General features: G+C 40.1%; 1 protein-coding gene across 1 annotated transcript; it reads left to right on the forward strand.

Annotated features, from left to right (window-relative positions):
* The first annotated feature begins 5,483 nt into the window (after positions 1–5,483).
* Positions 5,484–14,959, forward strand: LOC122844313. Its single transcript, XM_044139613.1, has 4 exons — positions 5,484–5,745; positions 6,997–10,153; positions 11,749–11,823; positions 13,163–14,959. The coding sequence occupies exons 2-4, from the start codon at positions 7,068–7,070 to the stop codon at positions 13,404–13,406; spliced, it is 3,405 nt and encodes a 1,134-aa protein (XP_043995548.1). The 5' UTR covers positions 5,484–5,745; positions 6,997–7,067; the 3' UTR covers positions 13,407–14,959.
* The last annotated feature ends 1,785 nt before the right edge of the window (positions 14,960–16,744 follow it).

The following is a 16,744-nucleotide window of genomic DNA, read 5'->3' on the forward strand; positions in this document are numbered from 1 at the left end:
TCCACAAAACACTAAGGCCCTGATCTAATGCTCTTTTAGGCCCTTGCTGAAATCCAGGCAAGCACACTAGAAATAGAGTTTCTCAAAACATTTAACTTCAGCTTTGTGTTTTGAGTAGCTAGTTCTCCTTTTATGTACAAATGTTACTGCTGAAAAATATACCAGAAAACATTATCAGTAAGCCTTGGATTACCAAAGATGCAGCTCTCTGAACTCAGTTGATCAGGTGACATGACAATGCCGCAAATCATAAGGGGCACATTCTAATAAATTATCACATCAGCTAACTAATTATTTCCAGATCTCCTTAATTAGTTTAAATGGGAAATAAATACATAAAAAAACTAATTACATACAAATTAGGTGTATCATTCATTAAGATATTAATTACCTTACCTCAAGCATATAATTATCTAAATTCTTAATTATTTTATGGTTCCAAGCTGCAAAGGCTGTAAATGATGAATTTGGTCAGGGTTAGCAATCAAAGACACAGTGTGGAGCTAATGCTGGTCTAATCAAAACCACCATTTATACTGAAGGGGAATTTTTTAACATGCGTTTCCAGATTCATGTGAACACATATTTAGAAAATAATGATATGAATTATATTGTGTAGATCTGATTACGTAGTTTTTTCTGCCGTACAGAAAGTCATGAACAATACATTTTTGTGCCACACTTGACTAAAGTCTTTCAACTATAGTAATTTCTTTACTTGCACGTCTAGATTTCACCTTTGCCTGCAATTGGAAGCAAATCATTTTGATAATTAAGGATCGAGAACACCAAGAAGATGACACTGTTTCCAAGATGGTTTGTGTTAGCATGGCTAGTGCTAATGCAACCAATGTCATAACTCAACAACAGCGGTAGAAAAGTAGCTTTAAATATCATAATTTGATTAATAATAAAAGTTTAGGTCTGAGTTAAATAAAGAATGAAAACAGACACAATGAAGGAACGGTGAGGCCTGTACATTGATGTAAGAAAGTATTTACCTCCTTACAAATTCCTTCTGTTTTTGTTTGTTTGTCACTAGCAAACATGTCCCATACCATCACTATACCACTAGTACAATACATTGTTGACATGATTTTGAGGCTAATAATTATTGTAGGAATTTCCAAGGAAGTTATTATACTTTATCACATTGTTTTGAATAGCTTCATAACCTTAATAAAAGGAATTAATCATTTTCAAGTTACTTTTCAGTGTATAAAGAAATAAACGAACAATTAAGAGGTCTGTCTTTTGCGCCTCTACACAGCAGTTATGTCAGTTTAAGAATAATCAAGTTCCTTTAATGTTTTGGAATGGATCTGGTGTCAGGTTGTTGGGGTTTTTTTTATTATTATTATTAAAATCAGCTACTTTGATAAAGACAATATCGTCCTAATAAAATACCCTGTATAATTTCATTTCTTGTTTATTTTTTTAAGTACTTTTAAACAGGAGTCAAAAATATGTAAAAGAAAATTTTTCAGAAAAGATCTTTCTGAAAAGATCCTTGGTATCTGCTTTTGAAAAACGAAACTTACTGTTATTGCCTAACCAGCTCCCTTCCAGATGTCCTGAGGAATTTGGAATAAACAGAGCAAAGTTCCAAGAAGTACTTTGTCTGGAGTCTAAACAAGCTTTTTACGTAACTGAAAAGAAAAAAAAAAAGTCAGACTTTTCTCTCCAACTCAATCCAAATCAGGATTTACATGTAGACTATATGCTGGTCCTCTGACCAGAGCCCCTCCTTCTACATGTTTACTGTGTATCTAACATGCCTTTTGGAACTTAATCATTTCAACTATATATTTCCTACTGACTCACTTTCATAAAATGCCACTCAAATTTTATTAAGTTTATGGTTGCAACATGAACAACTGGTAAACAATTCAAGGGGTTATGCATTTTTTTTCACAAGACATTGTATTTATTTTGTTGACGTGTGGGACAATAACGTATTAATAGATATCATAAAATAACATTTTGCAGTAAGGATCCTGGCACAGAATATGGAAGCAGCTGCATGACTGCTTGGAAACGAAAGAAAGTGATGATAAGACCTTGCTGATGCTGCCCCTCAGTGGCTACTTTGTTAAATTGCAGGCTTTCTATTATTGTAAAAACAGTTGCAAGAGAAGCCTTTGATACTTACAAATGTTATGATTTGCTCGAATTATGACTAGTTATGAAGTCAGTTGAGGTGTGTGGTCAATAATATAATCATTTAAAATATTATCAAAGACCCTTTTTTCTTGTGCCATGATTGCCAAACCATTAAAGTTAACAAGTACTTAATAGTCTCTATTAAAATATTATGTTACTTTTCATATTTTTGATGAATTGACTCTCAAAAGAGGAACATTTTTCCACCAATGTCATGCATGTATGATTCAACTGAAAACCTAATTTAAGAAACACCTTTTCTAAATTCGTGAATTTTTTTTTTTCCAGAGCCTATAACCAGCCGCCGTCTTAACAAAGTAAGAATTTTCTAATCTGTCAGACTGTGATGTGGTTTCCTTTCTAAAACTTTATTTTATTTTCACTGGTAAACCCATTCTGTTGTTCTTCCAAACTCATCATGGTGCTGAAAAAATAAATAAATAAATAAACTAAATCCTTCTTCATCTTCAGTTTAACCTTCAGTCTAATAAACTTTGGATCAAAACAGCTGATATTAAGAACTTCTAATGATTTCAGCCTCCTGGACTAAAAAAAACAGGGATGCTGTCTCCACCAAAGAGGGAACTGTGGCACAAAACTTCTATTTGTGGTTCGCAAAAACCGTTGTCACATTGGAAAAGTGCTGCAGTTCTTTTATGTGTTGCTTAACAAGTCACATTCCTTGTTTGTGCTCATACGCTTGACAATTAAAGACGATTCTGAATCTGTGAAACAACAGACCACGACCCACTGTACTCTGCGATCATGTCCGCTGGTGTTGGTGTGCAGGTGTGAACTCGCCCCTGTTTCCAGTGTTTCATAATTAACCTGAAGAAAAAAACTGCTGCTCTCAGCTCCACCTGGACCCCTCATTTGCAGCCTGTCCTGCCACTAGCTGCAGCAGCAGCAACACATCACTCTTCACAAGGAGCCACACACTCTAAAAGCTATCTGAATGGAAAAGAAACAGAGTGCTGATGCCGTGGAAGTATGTTCAAGAAATACATGAATGAATAATGAATACACACCAGACGTGGAAAACTTTCGCAGCGCCAATAAAGCAGCGTTCAAGGCATTTTTCGCTGATATCATGTAACGCAACCCACATCCCCAGCAGCTTTGGGGTTGTATTCTTCCCAGAAAGTCAGCTTCGTGATCCCCGGGGATCCAGAAATGGAATTTAAGATCGGCCTACTAAACGCGGCACCATCAGTAAGCTCACAGACCTATTTAACAGCACTATGAGTAAAGTGATGCGTGTGCAGTGCTGTAAACCCCCTGCTATTTGAGTGTATTATATAAATGCTGCAGTTTCACTTGTCATAATAACAGGTCCAGAGAACGCTGGATAAGTTTATCTCTGGCTTTCAGGTATAAGTTCCTTTTCTCTATACAGTGAGAGCAGGTTGCTTAGCTTAATAAAATTATTCTACACAATTCCAATTTAGATTTAGGTTATTTATCTAGAAAACAACTTAGAGGTAAAGCTAACAAAGTTGTTCAACCAACATTTTCAGCAAGAATAGCACAGTTTTTGTGGTCATTTTGTTACTGGTTGCACTGCAAAGTGAAAGGGCTACATTGAGGTCCATGTTGCTGTCATGAAAACGGAATGTATTTCTAAATATTTAATGTAGGACTTGGTTGTGATGCATGTTGGGGACATTTCATTTTGGAATTTACATTTTCTCTCAAATTTCTGAGAGAAAATGGAACATTTTTCCTGTAGAGAATTCTACAATTTCTTTTGTAGAATTTGTTCTCGTTTTCAAAATCAGAAAATGTTTGGGGGTTTTTCTAGTATTTTGACTTCTTGGGCTTATTTTTCAGTACTGTTTACTATCCATCCATTTCCTATTCACCCTTGTCCCTAGTGGGGTCAGGAGTGGTGCTTTTTCCTGTCTCCAGCTAACGTTCCGGGCGAGAGGCAAGGTTCATCCTGGACAGGTCGCCAGTCTGTCGCAGGGCAACACAGAGACAGAAGGTACACACAACCATGCGCACACACACTCACTCTAGGGAGAATTTGGAGAGACTAATTAACCTGACAGTCATGTTTTTGGACTGTGGGAGGAAGCCGGAGAACTCTGAGAGAACCCACACATGCATAGGGAGAACATGAAAACTCCATGCAGAAAGACCCCGGGCCGGGAATCGAACTCTGGACCTTCTTGCTACAAGGCAACAGTGCTACAAACAGCACCACTGTGCAGCCCCACTTGAAACATATGTTTTAAAAAAATAAATAAATAAAAATATGTTGTTCAGAGCTGCACAGTGGCGCAGTTGGTAGAGCTGTTGCCTTGCAGAAAGAAGGTCCTGGGTTCGATTCCCAGCCTGGGGTCTTTCTACATGTTCGACCTGTGCATGGTGGGTTCTCTCCGGGTTCGCCGACTTCCTCCCACAGTCCAAAATCATGACTGTCAGGTTAATTGGGCTCTCTAAATTCTCCCTAGGTATGAGTGTGTGTGTGTGAATGGTTGTGTGTCCTGTCTGTTTTCTGTGTTGCCCTGCGACAGACTGGCGACCTGTCCAGGGTGAACCCCGCCTCTCGCCCGGAACGTTAGCTGGGGATAGACACCAGCAACCCTCCCGACCCCATTCGGGAGAAAGGGTGATTAGAAAATGGATGGATGTTGTTCAGATATAGAGCTGCAGTTGAGATAAATATTGAGAACATGTTCACATATGGAAAGTACTTAAAGATTGCTCAGCAACAAATGTAACAATCTTTAATGGTGAAATTACTGTATTCTCACAAATTTTGTTTCTATCACTCTGATGGAGTGGCACAAAAATACACTTGTTCAGAGAAAACGTAATAAATGGACCTGCAGCTGCTGCCGAAAGATGAGAATTACGTGAGAAACCGAACACTGTTTACACCGGCGATAATGGAAAAGTGAGCCTTATCTGTATGCATGATGGAAACAAATCATCACTGCCTCACAGTGTCCATCCAATGTAACTTTTTTTTCATACCTTTCAAGGTGCTACGTGTTGTTTTCCATTTATTTTCTTTTAATTGCCACTTCCATTTTATGCTTCATTTAAAATGCATGGTAATTTACAGACGCTCCCTACTCTGCTGATGCAAGTCACTGCCTCCCTCTCCTGTCTGTTTTTCGTTCTCTCTCTTTGCTGTCTCTTCACCCAGCTGTAGACCAGGACGCACGCGTGCTGGGAAGGAGGGTAGTGGCAGAAAGAAAGGGGTGAAAGAAGGAGAGAGTAAAGTGGCGGGGGTGACAAAGGACAAGACAGAGGGTAGGACAGAGAAGGGGGCTGCAGCCCAGTGTAGCAGATTGCTGTGTTCTGATAACGGGGTGTGCATGGAGCAGCACAACCAAAACAGGACACAGCTCAGCTGTATGCTGGATCAATAAACAGTAGATGAGTTCAGACTTCAGGCGATGGAGTGGAAACCTTATTATTAAGATGCATTGGCCGATCTGACTGCATACTGAGTCCTGAGTTTGGAATTTCGAAGAACTGACATTACAAGGATAAAGTCTCTCCAATCTTTGGAAACCTACAGAAACTTGGACTAATGCAAACTTGAAGCTGGATTGCATTAATATTCAGGTAAGAGTGGGAATCAGAGTAACCATAAATTTGCAGTAAACAGTTGTTATAAAATGTTCCATGGCTTTTTTCTTTTCTTTTTTTTTTCTTGCCTCTTTTATTTAGCTCTGCAAAGGGGGATTTAATGAAGTATTAACAGAACATGACAGTTGTCACTTATCATTAGACTGGGCAGGAAGACATAGGTCACTTGACTGAGCTCAAGTAACATTAAACACAACAATCCAAAATAATACTCCCTCCTGGTATAGCTGACTAAATGATCTTCTTGCAATTTTAAAAGTTGGTGTGTGTGTGCGTGTGTGGGTGCGTGCGTGTGTGTGTGTGTGCAGAAAACTCGTCAAAGGAGAAGAAGAAGAGGGAAGGGATGTCAGAATGTGTTTGCATAAAGAATTTGTCATAAATCAACACTTGAAAGCAAAAACGCACACACACTTTAGACTGGATGCTTTTTCATGGATAAATAAAAAGGCTGCTTTGCTGCCAAAATCCACACATTGCTGCCTTGTTGCCAAACTCTGGTACAGATTTTTTAAAAATGACATGAGATTTCTGGCACATGAATATAATAAGAATATTTTTAAAAATGTGACAAAAGATGTGAAGGGAACTGCATCCCAGAAGTCACAGTTTGAATTCTGGTCTGAATTAAATTTGTGGTGTGGATTCATAATAATACACAATAATAGAAGTGCTGCGCCAAGAAAGTGGCTGCTGACCTGGAATTGGACGCTTTAGTTTGCTTGACCGGCTCTAATCTATTAATCAGACATAGGGATGGACTTAAAATGTTCCCATTATAAATTGTAGTTTTTATTCCAGTAACTATTCATTTTCTTATGAAACTTGCTCTTGTTTTTACCTCTCATTTTATTAGCTTATTTAATCTTAACTAACTATATTGTTGTGGTTTGTAAATAGTTTTTGTTTTATTAAAACGGGTCTCTCCTGTAAATGAGAGACCGGCCTTGGATCTCAATGAGTTATTTAAGTTATCTCATTTCTTACTTCTTTTCTGCTATCAATGAAAAATGTTGAAAACTGGGTGCACAGTTCTTTCTGTCTTATTTCGAGTCTGCAACTGATTCCTTGACAGCTCAATCTTTTCATCACTTCTGCTGTATTGAAGCAGCTTTTGGTCTCTGCTTTAACTCTTGCATTGTGCTAGATAATCCTGCTTGCTTGTGGATTTTCTTTGCACCACCATTTTGAGTGCCTCTCACTGTAAATGTGTTCCTCTTTTACTTTCAGACGGACAAAATGATGCGAAAAGCAGTGTCCCTTCCTTGACTTTTCAGACCTTTAAGTGAGCCAAACAAGGGATGGGGAGGCGAGCGGCTGACCTGACGACGCCGGTTCCGGTGTTGGGTGTCCCCGCCTCTGTAGGGGTGCGGAGTTGGAAGACAACAGGAGGAGACAGAAGCGGAGGAGTTCTGCTGCAGACTTGGGGACAATGCAGCATCGGCATTCAGACGTCTCCTGGGATTAGCAGACCACTTGTTCAGCTACCTGCTAGCGTCTCAAACAATGTTACTCAAACATCTAACACATATACCACCAAGGAAACCAGGGCTATATTGCTTCATGTAAAGAATGACAGTGAGAAAAGGGCTATTTTAAGGCAGAAAACTGAGGAAACCAAGATCAAAAAGGAAGTGACTTTCAAACCAATTGGAGGTGTCGACTCAAAGGATGTTGCCGGCTGTCAGAAAAGAAGTGGTGGGACGTATTGCTACGCCAGGGCAATTAAAACCAATCCCCTCACTGCAGGCACCACCAGCAGTGGCAGATCCAGATTGAAGTCTTCCACCCGTTACATCAACGGAAGCGTAGTGGATTCTGAGGCAATCGGCGGGATCATTGAAGTCAAGGATGACGCAGAGCCCTCAAAGGCAGTGAAATCTAATGGAACGGTCTCGCACCATCCGTGCGCAGACCTGTCAAAAAATACGTGCAACCACAGTGGCGGGAAGCAGTCTGTAATATCCAGAGGCGCCGTCCCGGGGGAGACCAGCCCCGTTTCCGAAGCTGTCTTTGGGGAGAAGGCATCAAAGCCAGCCCTCACATCTCTGTTTACTGCCACACATTTACAACTTCCTCATACTCTGAAACAAAACCAGCTAAACTCTCAGAGCAGTGGAGTAAAAAACACACAGATTGCAAGTAACCCACACTTGTATTATCTTAATGAAGAGATAACATATAGACGAACACCCCACCCTGCATGTCCAGTACATTCGAGAGTTGGTCCAGGAACTCTGTATCATACACATGCTTCAAGCGACGTGACATCCATCCAACCGGAAGCCATTCTCCATACTAAAACTGTTACAGTTGCTAAAGCAAGAATTGAAAGCAGGCAGGAGAATTCCACTATAAACTTTTTTGCGAAACCCAACCAGAACAATAAAATTTCCCTCCTTTCAAGTTTTTACTCGACACCTCAAACGGCCACGGCAACCAAAACTTTTCAAACTTCCCCTAAGCGCCTCAAGACATCGCCTCACCATTCCCCACAAGATAATATTACTCAAAATGTATGTGTCTCTGTGCATGCTGTGCCCGAGTGCCCACCGTTATCTTTGTACACTGTAGCCATGGGAACTCAAAGAACATCCTGTCCAGTTGCACAGGCAACTTTTAATTTGGAGAGGATGTGTCCGCATAGTAATGCCAGTCCAGCGCCAGAAGCCTTGCATTCAACACAAAAAGCGGAAATTCTTGGATCAGACCCTTCTTCACATCTCACAATGGAAAGCTCCCCATCTGATTTAGAGAAATGCCAGGAAAAGCTCCCTTCAAGAGCTGCCGACGTATCGTCAACTAAACTATCTCTCGTTGACAATGCAGCTCAATTCCCTGCGTCTGCTAATCCGCTTCAGAAACCTGCACCGCATTCACTCCTAAGTGCCGCCGTCCCGAAGATCACTTTGAATTATAAAGTTAATCCAGATCAAATTACATGTAGAGCCAGCACAGACAAAGCTGTGGCTCCGCAAATCCACTCGGTTCAGCCTAACTGCTCAGACTCTGGAACTGCGCTGCATACTTCTGCATCCTCTGCATGTACAATAACTAGTGATTCCAAGTCTCCAGAAGCAAAAGGCGAGTCGCACGCAGCTCTCTTGAACTCCATTGCTGGTCGTTGCACAGTCTATAAAAATACGACCGTCAACACCGAGGTGAAACAAGTCACATCCCTGAACAGTTCTCTGCCATCTCTGGGCAGAGAAAGACGAGATAATGTTGCTGCGTCCGGTACATGTTTGCTTCAGTTAACAGACCCAACTGAGGCACTAAGCAACAGTGATGCGCACGACAAAAACAAAGCTCATCGCACACAAGCACCAGACATCGGCAGTCAAAACAGTAATAAACCTCGTGTTTGGGGTGTCGTTACCAACCAGCAGAGCAACTCCATAGCAACTCCGCTCGTCAAGTTGCCAAATATGTTAGAAACCGCTGAGGAAGGAAGTGAAACTAAAAGCCACCACACTAATCCAACCATCAGCGCCATTGTGGAATTGCAATGTAATAAAAACAAATGTAGCGACCATGCTGTCAATGAAGTAGTGGTGCACAAGTCTGCAGAGCATAAGAATTCACGGGTCACTAACCCTCAGAATTGCTTTTCCCCAATTAAGTCAAGCACCTTTCTTCCACAGGGTTGTCTGGACAGAGAAAAACAAAGACTTAAACATTATAAAGAATGCACACAAGCAGACTATGAGGGACACAATGCAGCAAGTCCACTGGGACAAGCAGCCAAGCACCCCGATTCAAATGCACAAGTGTTTGCCTTGGGTGCAGCAGCCAGCCGTGCAAATAGTACGTTTGAATCCAATGCAGATGGGCAGAAGCATCTCGGTTATTCATCTCCCCCAGTCGCAACACAAACTAACTGTGAACCCAATATCTCGCAAACAAACACAGAGGTGAGACACATCACCCAGTCTGGTGACTGCCAAAATTCCAATTTCGATATTACATTACGAAGGCAACCACACACAAGTCCAGAAAGTTCTGTCAGCGTGCCAGCATCATTCACCGACGAAGGAGGGCTCTCAGCACACACAGGCCCTGAACGGGAGTTCGACCTACAGCCGTCTGCAATGCTCTCTAAATCGAGTTTCCCCCTCCGGTCCAGAGAGGTGGAGGGAATAAGCAGGCCAGATTTAAAGTTTAGCCCCACTGCTCCTCAGTCGGGCCCTGAGGGCACCGGGCTGTCTCACTCCCACCCGTCCGATGCAGCACTGCTGTTGCCGCCTTCCCCACAGTGCTGCAGATCTGCAGGCCTGGAGCAGAGGCTCAAGACTGTGGAGGCCAGCCTGGCGGCCAACAAGGACAGGATCACCACCCTGCTTAACATCATTCAGGACCTGGAGACATGCAATGCTCCCAACAGCCTGTAAGTCTGTGTGCTTCACTGTGGCAGCTGGGTAAATAACTTGTCCAACATGTAGATAGTGCATGCACAGGGCTTGAATTCAACTGAACAAACCTAATTGAATTCATATATTCCAAAGAAAGGTTATTATTGGTGAAGCACCACTTTCTGCATCTATTCCCTGTGTGACTAATCATTGGTTTCTCTGTAAATAAGCACCCAATGCAAACAGAACAATGATTTGAAGGTTATTAAAATATGGCTTGATTTAACCAGTCTAGCATTTTATTGGTCCTGAGTTGATTTCAATCATTAGAAGTTCACTTTGGTTTTGTCCTCTCTTGGGTCACCCATTAGCTTTAAATCTAAAACCATCTTTTGTGCATTTGCACTTTGTGAAGATTTCAAAAAGTGTTATTCACTACAGGTATAGCAAGAGCAACTTATGAACATCTTTTTCAATGATAAACAAAAAACAAGTTTGGGTTTAATAAACATTTTAGACTTTGGAGCAGAGGTGCATAATCACAAACCATTTTTTATATATATATAAAAGGAAAACAATGGAATCATTTTAATTTAGCTCAAGGTAAATCAACTTTACATCCTTGGCCAGATGTCGTGTACGGCCATGTTTAAACAGGATGCACCACACCCTGAATATGTTCTGCGGGGTGTGGTTATTGGTTATTGCACCACACCCCTGCAGAACATATGCCTCACACTTTGACAGGTCATGGAAATAAGCAATATAAAACACTTTCAGATGTTCAAGTGTTCAAGCGACTCCTAGCAAAATGGTCCTCCCAAAAACCACTACTGTTCAACTTTTGCATGTTTTTGAAACCAATTGGGAGTTAAGAATCAAAAAAGATGTATATATTTTTCTGTCTTAGTGTAAAACTTATTTGTGTGTTCAGGTCTCTAAAATGGTTAAAATGGTTAACTGCGTAAATCAGGAGTTTAGATTGTTTCCCGAGGCAATATAAAGGGGAACCATACCTCACTGGCACAGATTTCTTTAAATATTAGATATTTACAACAATTTTTAATGTTTATTGCCATTGTCATTGCAAACCCCTCTTCCCCCAAAAACAATTACGTAACAGGTCACATAAATGTGTTTTAGAGGTGACTTTAGGTGACAATTGCATAATAAGTCATGGTTGTTAGTGCAATGATGTGGGGTTGCGACATCATTAAAAGCCTGCAAACAGGTCAGAGACTGTGTGTGTGTTTGCGTGTGCGTGTGTGTGAGTGTAACAGAAACCTACTTGGGCAATTCAAGGGGCCACGTCTCACAGAGATTTATTTTAGCCACCCGGCTCTTCTGGGAAAAATAAGGGGAATTAAAACGCCCTTCTGGCAAAGTGTCTCTGTCAGTCACTCTCACTGGCTGCTGTGCGTTAATAAGTTGTGACTGCCTCTAAGGTCATCTTTCAAAATAACAGACTCCTAATAAGAGACGGGTGTCTAACAAAACGCATGCCAGGCAGCTCGTCACTGCCAGCAGTAGCCTGAACGAATTCAGAAGGAGAGGATAAGTGCAAAGATGATTGAGCTGTTTATCTCAGAAGATGAGCGCTGTGGAAGTCATTTGCTTTTGTTTGTTTCAGTCGGAGATATCATAAAAGTGGACTCGACCTGAGAAACTGCTCGACCTGCCAGAAGACTGCTTGTATTGTGTACAGGTGAGGCGATAGCGAAATCTTTGATCTGACATGTTTATTTATTTATTTATTTATTTTTATTTTTTTTACAGGTGACATATTCCTCTGGTGTGTGATCAATTTAGTGAATTTGTGCTGCTTCTTGGTGTTTCGTTTGCTCAAGTAGAGATGACGTTGAAAAGCAAGACATGGGCTTTGATTAACACGCGGTATCTACCCAAACACTTAGGGTGAACATAAAAACTTTGTTGAGAGGGATTGGCTAAGGACTCAGTTTATGGATACGCCTGCTGTTTTTCATTTCTCTGAAAACTTGATGGATTTGCATCACATCTAATGAAAAGCTGCCACTGCAGTTGAGAGAGAGAGACTTCTTTGTCTCATTTCATAATACAGAAAGAGAGTGTGTACACCACAAATCTTCTGAAACGTCAGTAAATGCAAACAGTAGCTCCATGCGCCAAAGGAGAACTTCATCGGTAATTACTTCCCCACATTTTGCTATTTCATTCTTTCCCGTGATTATTTCTAAGCAAACTCCTAGAGTATGATCAGGATTTAGACAAGAAAAGTTATTTACATATGTAAGTTTCTTTCATGCATCATTGTAAAGGATAAACTTTACATTTTGCTGAAGGAGTTAAAACCCTTTTTTCAACTTCAATGTACAGAATTGTTTTTGAATTATGTTGGCTTTTTTTGTTGCTCGTGTAATGTTTTAAGAATTTGTCATTCTTTTTTGTTGTACTTCCCATGTCTGTGCGTTGTCTTGGTTTGCACTCATTTGCAGAAATGTTGCATCATGCATAGGCACCACAAAAGGTAAAACTTCAACAATTTGCCCCAGTAATATTGGAAGCAGGAAGGAGGTTAAGTGAGGTTGTTATATCTAAAAGTATTCTCCTCCTCATTCTGACAATAAAAGCCGTCTTCAAATATTCAAAACCTGTCCCTTGATCTACTTACTTTCAAAACTGCTTGTGTTTTAGAGAGAGAGATGTTGAAGTGTTAAATGCTGCATGTTGGCGATTGGCCCGAAGAGGCTAAGTCAGACATGAGCATATTTACATGAGACGTGTCTTTAGAAGAATATGGGTGCCACACTGGAAAATGTGCTCATGTCCAAAGTAATTACAGACTTGTAAAATCTCATAAGGAAAGACGTTGCACATACAGACTATCGTCACACAATGCAATTTGTCAGTAGCAGCTCTTTAGTAACATATGCCACAAAGATGTTTCAACCTCCATATAAATGATCTGGAAATCCTTAACTCAAGTTTGAGGTTCGGTTTGGACAAACTAAACCTTTACTACGTTTAATTAATAATTTCTTTATTTTTGCCATGTCTCTATCCAGTGTTGAGTATGACTTCAGGCAGCAGGAGCGACACTTCTTGGAGGTTCTGAATCACTCACCGGGTGACAGCAACAGTTTCCCCGCGCATCTGGCGGAGCCTTTGAACCTCCGCCTCCTCCGAAACGCAATCTCCAGGAACCTCACAAAGACAAAGTTGAAGAGCAAAAAACTGTGTAAGACTCTGCTCAAGTGGATTCCAAGAAAAAAATCATCCACTGTAGATCTCTGTGTTACCAGCATGTGACCAGCATGCAAGAGTCCACCCTGAACTACGGTTTGGAATAATCTTAATAAAAACTAACCACAAAACTGGCAGCTACCCATTACTAAGAGACAGTAGGTCATTGGGTTATCATTTAATCAACCAGTACTAGGGTACCACTGGCTATGATACTGTAACATAGTTTTTTGTTTTAGTTTTTTTTTTTTTTTTTTAGAAGTTTTCTTAACAAGACAAGTTTAAAGGTAAAACAGAAAAAAAGTGGAATTTTGCAGAATGCTATCAAAGGTTGTTCTAAAAGCTGCTGCACTGGGCTATTCAGAGCAGACATACAAGTTTTCAAATCACTTTAAATTCAAATTCTGCCTTATTGCAGCAACAACCTTCAGTGCATAATATTTGGATTTTATGTGACAGAGCAAGATAAAGTTCAGCATTATATATAAAAAAAAATTAACCTAAACCAAGTTTAACCCAAACAAGTGCATTTGTGTACAACCCATTACTCTCCAAACCCACAACAAAGTCTATAGCAACAAAACTTCAGCAATCACCTAAGTAATAAATTACACCTAAAATGCATGAAATTTAATCTCAGTAGAAATAAACTGTTCCGGGACAAAACGGCATACAAATAATGTTGAAAACCTGTTGAAAGCTTGGCTGTGTAAATGAGGTCATCACTCTACATAATGTTTCCACTCATGTCTTAGAATGTCTTTGTGGAACCATTAGCAGCCTTTGACCAGAACCTCAGACTTTGAGATGATGTGTCTTTCTGGTGCAGAGCAACATATCCCACAGGATACTGTGTATTGATCTCAAAATTGAAAGCGTACGGCAGAACAAGCTGACCAAACATCGTTATGGCTTAACAGACAGAGCGGTCCAAGAGAGTACTGTGGTTGTTTTTTTTGTTTTTTTTTGTTCTCAATGTATCCCTGGTTGATGCATGCTGTCATCACATACAACTGAAACCAGAAGCTTAGAAAAACAAAATGTAAAAAAAAAAATTAATAAGAGAAAACACCATTTCCCACCGTCTGAACTTAAGTCAGAAAAAATATTCTCTTTCTTTCGGTCAGTTAGAATTATTAAAATTATTCACATTTGCTTATTGAGACATTGAGATAATAAGAGAAGCAATATGTCAGGGATGGAATTTTTTATGTATTCAAAGGAAATCAGAAATTCAGATAGATTTCCTCAGTATTTTGTGGTGTTACCTCTGAAGTGTATGACTTTGGTCAAGTGTTTTGGGGATGTTTCCCACGAGCTTCTCGTAACAGTTTGCTGGGAGTCTGGTTGATTCCTCCTGACAGAACAGGTGGAACTGGGAAAGACTGGTTTTCTCCAAAAGCTTTTCAAAAGTGGCTGAAGGATTTCTTTGTTTTGCTTTTCAGTGTAAATATTTAAATATGCCTGGTGGTATTTGATGACTAACCACAATCCCAGATTTCTGCAGTATATCTAATTTTCTAAATATGACTGTTGTCTTTGCACTATTGAGATTAATGCAGCTGACGGAAAGTTGACCTATTATCTTGTTCCCCTTAGAATAAACGTCACAGGATTTGTTTCACTGACTGTTGATTTCTCCCTGGTGGTGTGTGATTCCTAATAAAGATTCAGCACGTCCAACGATTTTCGCAGATGCAAAATGGCCACATGGGCCCCAGAAAAATAGAGTGATCTCCATTATGTCTCTGTCAATCGTGCGATGGTCTCAAAATCCCCAAACAATCTGAAGTTCATAAGGGGTTTCTGAGGAAAACAACGATGCGACAAAGGCTGCAGTGAAGCATGAGTCACAGACGGGTTGGTCATGAGCGCGGGAACACGCTCCTGAAGAGCGGCATGGACAAAGACTCGCTGACATTATATTCCAGCTAAAGCAGCAGGACTAGTGAAATTAGTGTGAGAACTGGAAAGAAACAAAGGAGAGGAACAACACTGGTATTAGCTCCTGAACTCAGAAAGCAGGAGTTGCCCTTGTCCTTTAATAGGAAGATGCCAAAGAAGAAATACAAGAGAGAAAATTGATTGCTATATCAATGGAACAAGAGGGAAATATGGGCTCATAGCGATCATACACAGTCTTCAGCAGGCCTTTTGTGTGCCTGCACAATAAAAGAAAACGTAACAGATTGATAACCTCCACTAAAGTATCTCAAAGACTAAGAAACGAATCGGCCTCACACGAAATGAATCACTCTTATCTACTGAAAACACACATTGTACTTACTAATTCAAAGCTCTGAGGGAAGCGTTATCTGAGTACGAAATTAAATTCTAAGCATTTAAGCTAAAAGAAAGGGGTTATATTTTTCCAGTTTCAGGTATAATTTCGGGTTAATCCAGCTCAATGCTGAGGTAAAGAAAAAAAAAACTTTGCGCGATTAAAAACAGAGGAACACTGGGGCACATGCATTTCCATATCTAGAACCCTAGAAGGGAGCATGTCAATCAGATTAAATCTGAATGAGATTTCAGACCTTAAAACAGGCGGCTCGTGTTCCCTCCAGCGTGGCTGAATTAAAACAATTCTGCAAAGACATTGTTAAAGCCCATCGCGCCACTTATCACAAATACTTTATGGCAGTTGTTGCTGCTATCAAATTATCAAGTTGCTGATAAGTTCTATGGAGGCGCTGATTTCATTTTCCAGCAGGACTTGGCATCTGCTCACACAGCCAGAAGTGCCAGTGCCTGATGCAACGGAAACGGTGTCACCTAATTGGACGGCCAGCAAGCTAAACCCCTAAGAGAGTGTATGGAGTGAATATGAAGACTAATTTTAAGAAACATGTTCAGTTTTGTGAAAAAAAGATTTTTCAGTTTTGAGAACTGAAAACTGAAAAGCTGCCTATTGCTTTGCAAAAACAATAGGCAGAATTGATACTCAAACAAAAACTATGCTGTAAAAAAAAAAATCTAAGGATAATAAAGCAAATATATAAATATATCCTATTTTATTACTTTAATAAAAATCACAGAGGACAAAAAAAATAAAGAAAATGATTAAGAAAATATCCCAGTAAACAACAAATGTATTTAGTTAAATATTAGAGATTAGTGAGATAATCTCCTCTAAAATAACAACTAAAACTTTACCCTATAAGTTGCATATATAGAGAGATATTTTGGTTGTGCAATCACTGCAAAAGTGAGATGGTGGAGATCTGTTTTTTCCCCTTGAGGTGAATCTGTCTGCTAGAGCTGCAGACAGACACTGGAAAGAATGATCTGGTCAGTAACAGCATTTGTTGTACTGCAGGGAAGAATTAGGACGTAATGAGACATTAGAAAATCAGAGTAATTGGAGGTGCATGTAAGCAGCCTGCATCTTTCATGGTGGTGGG

The sequence above is a fragment of the Gambusia affinis genome, linkage group LG15 (assembly GCF_019740435.1).
Source record: "Gambusia affinis linkage group LG15, SWU_Gaff_1.0, whole genome shotgun sequence".
NCBI classification, from domain to species: domain Eukaryota; kingdom Metazoa; phylum Chordata; class Actinopteri; order Cyprinodontiformes; family Poeciliidae; genus Gambusia; species Gambusia affinis.

Coding starts and splice junctions, on each gene's coding strand:
- LOC122844313 (XM_044139613.1), top strand. CDS start 7,068: ATGGGGAGGCGAGCGGCTGACCTGACGACGCCGGTTCCGGTGTTGGGT. Junction 10,154..11,748: donor TGCAATGCTCCCAACAGCCT/GTAAGTCTGTGT, acceptor TGTTTGTTTCAG/TCGGAGATATCATAAAAGTG. Junction 11,824..13,162: donor ACTGCTTGTATTGTGTACAG/GTGAGGCGATAG, acceptor GTCTCTATCCAG/TGTTGAGTATGACTTCAGGC.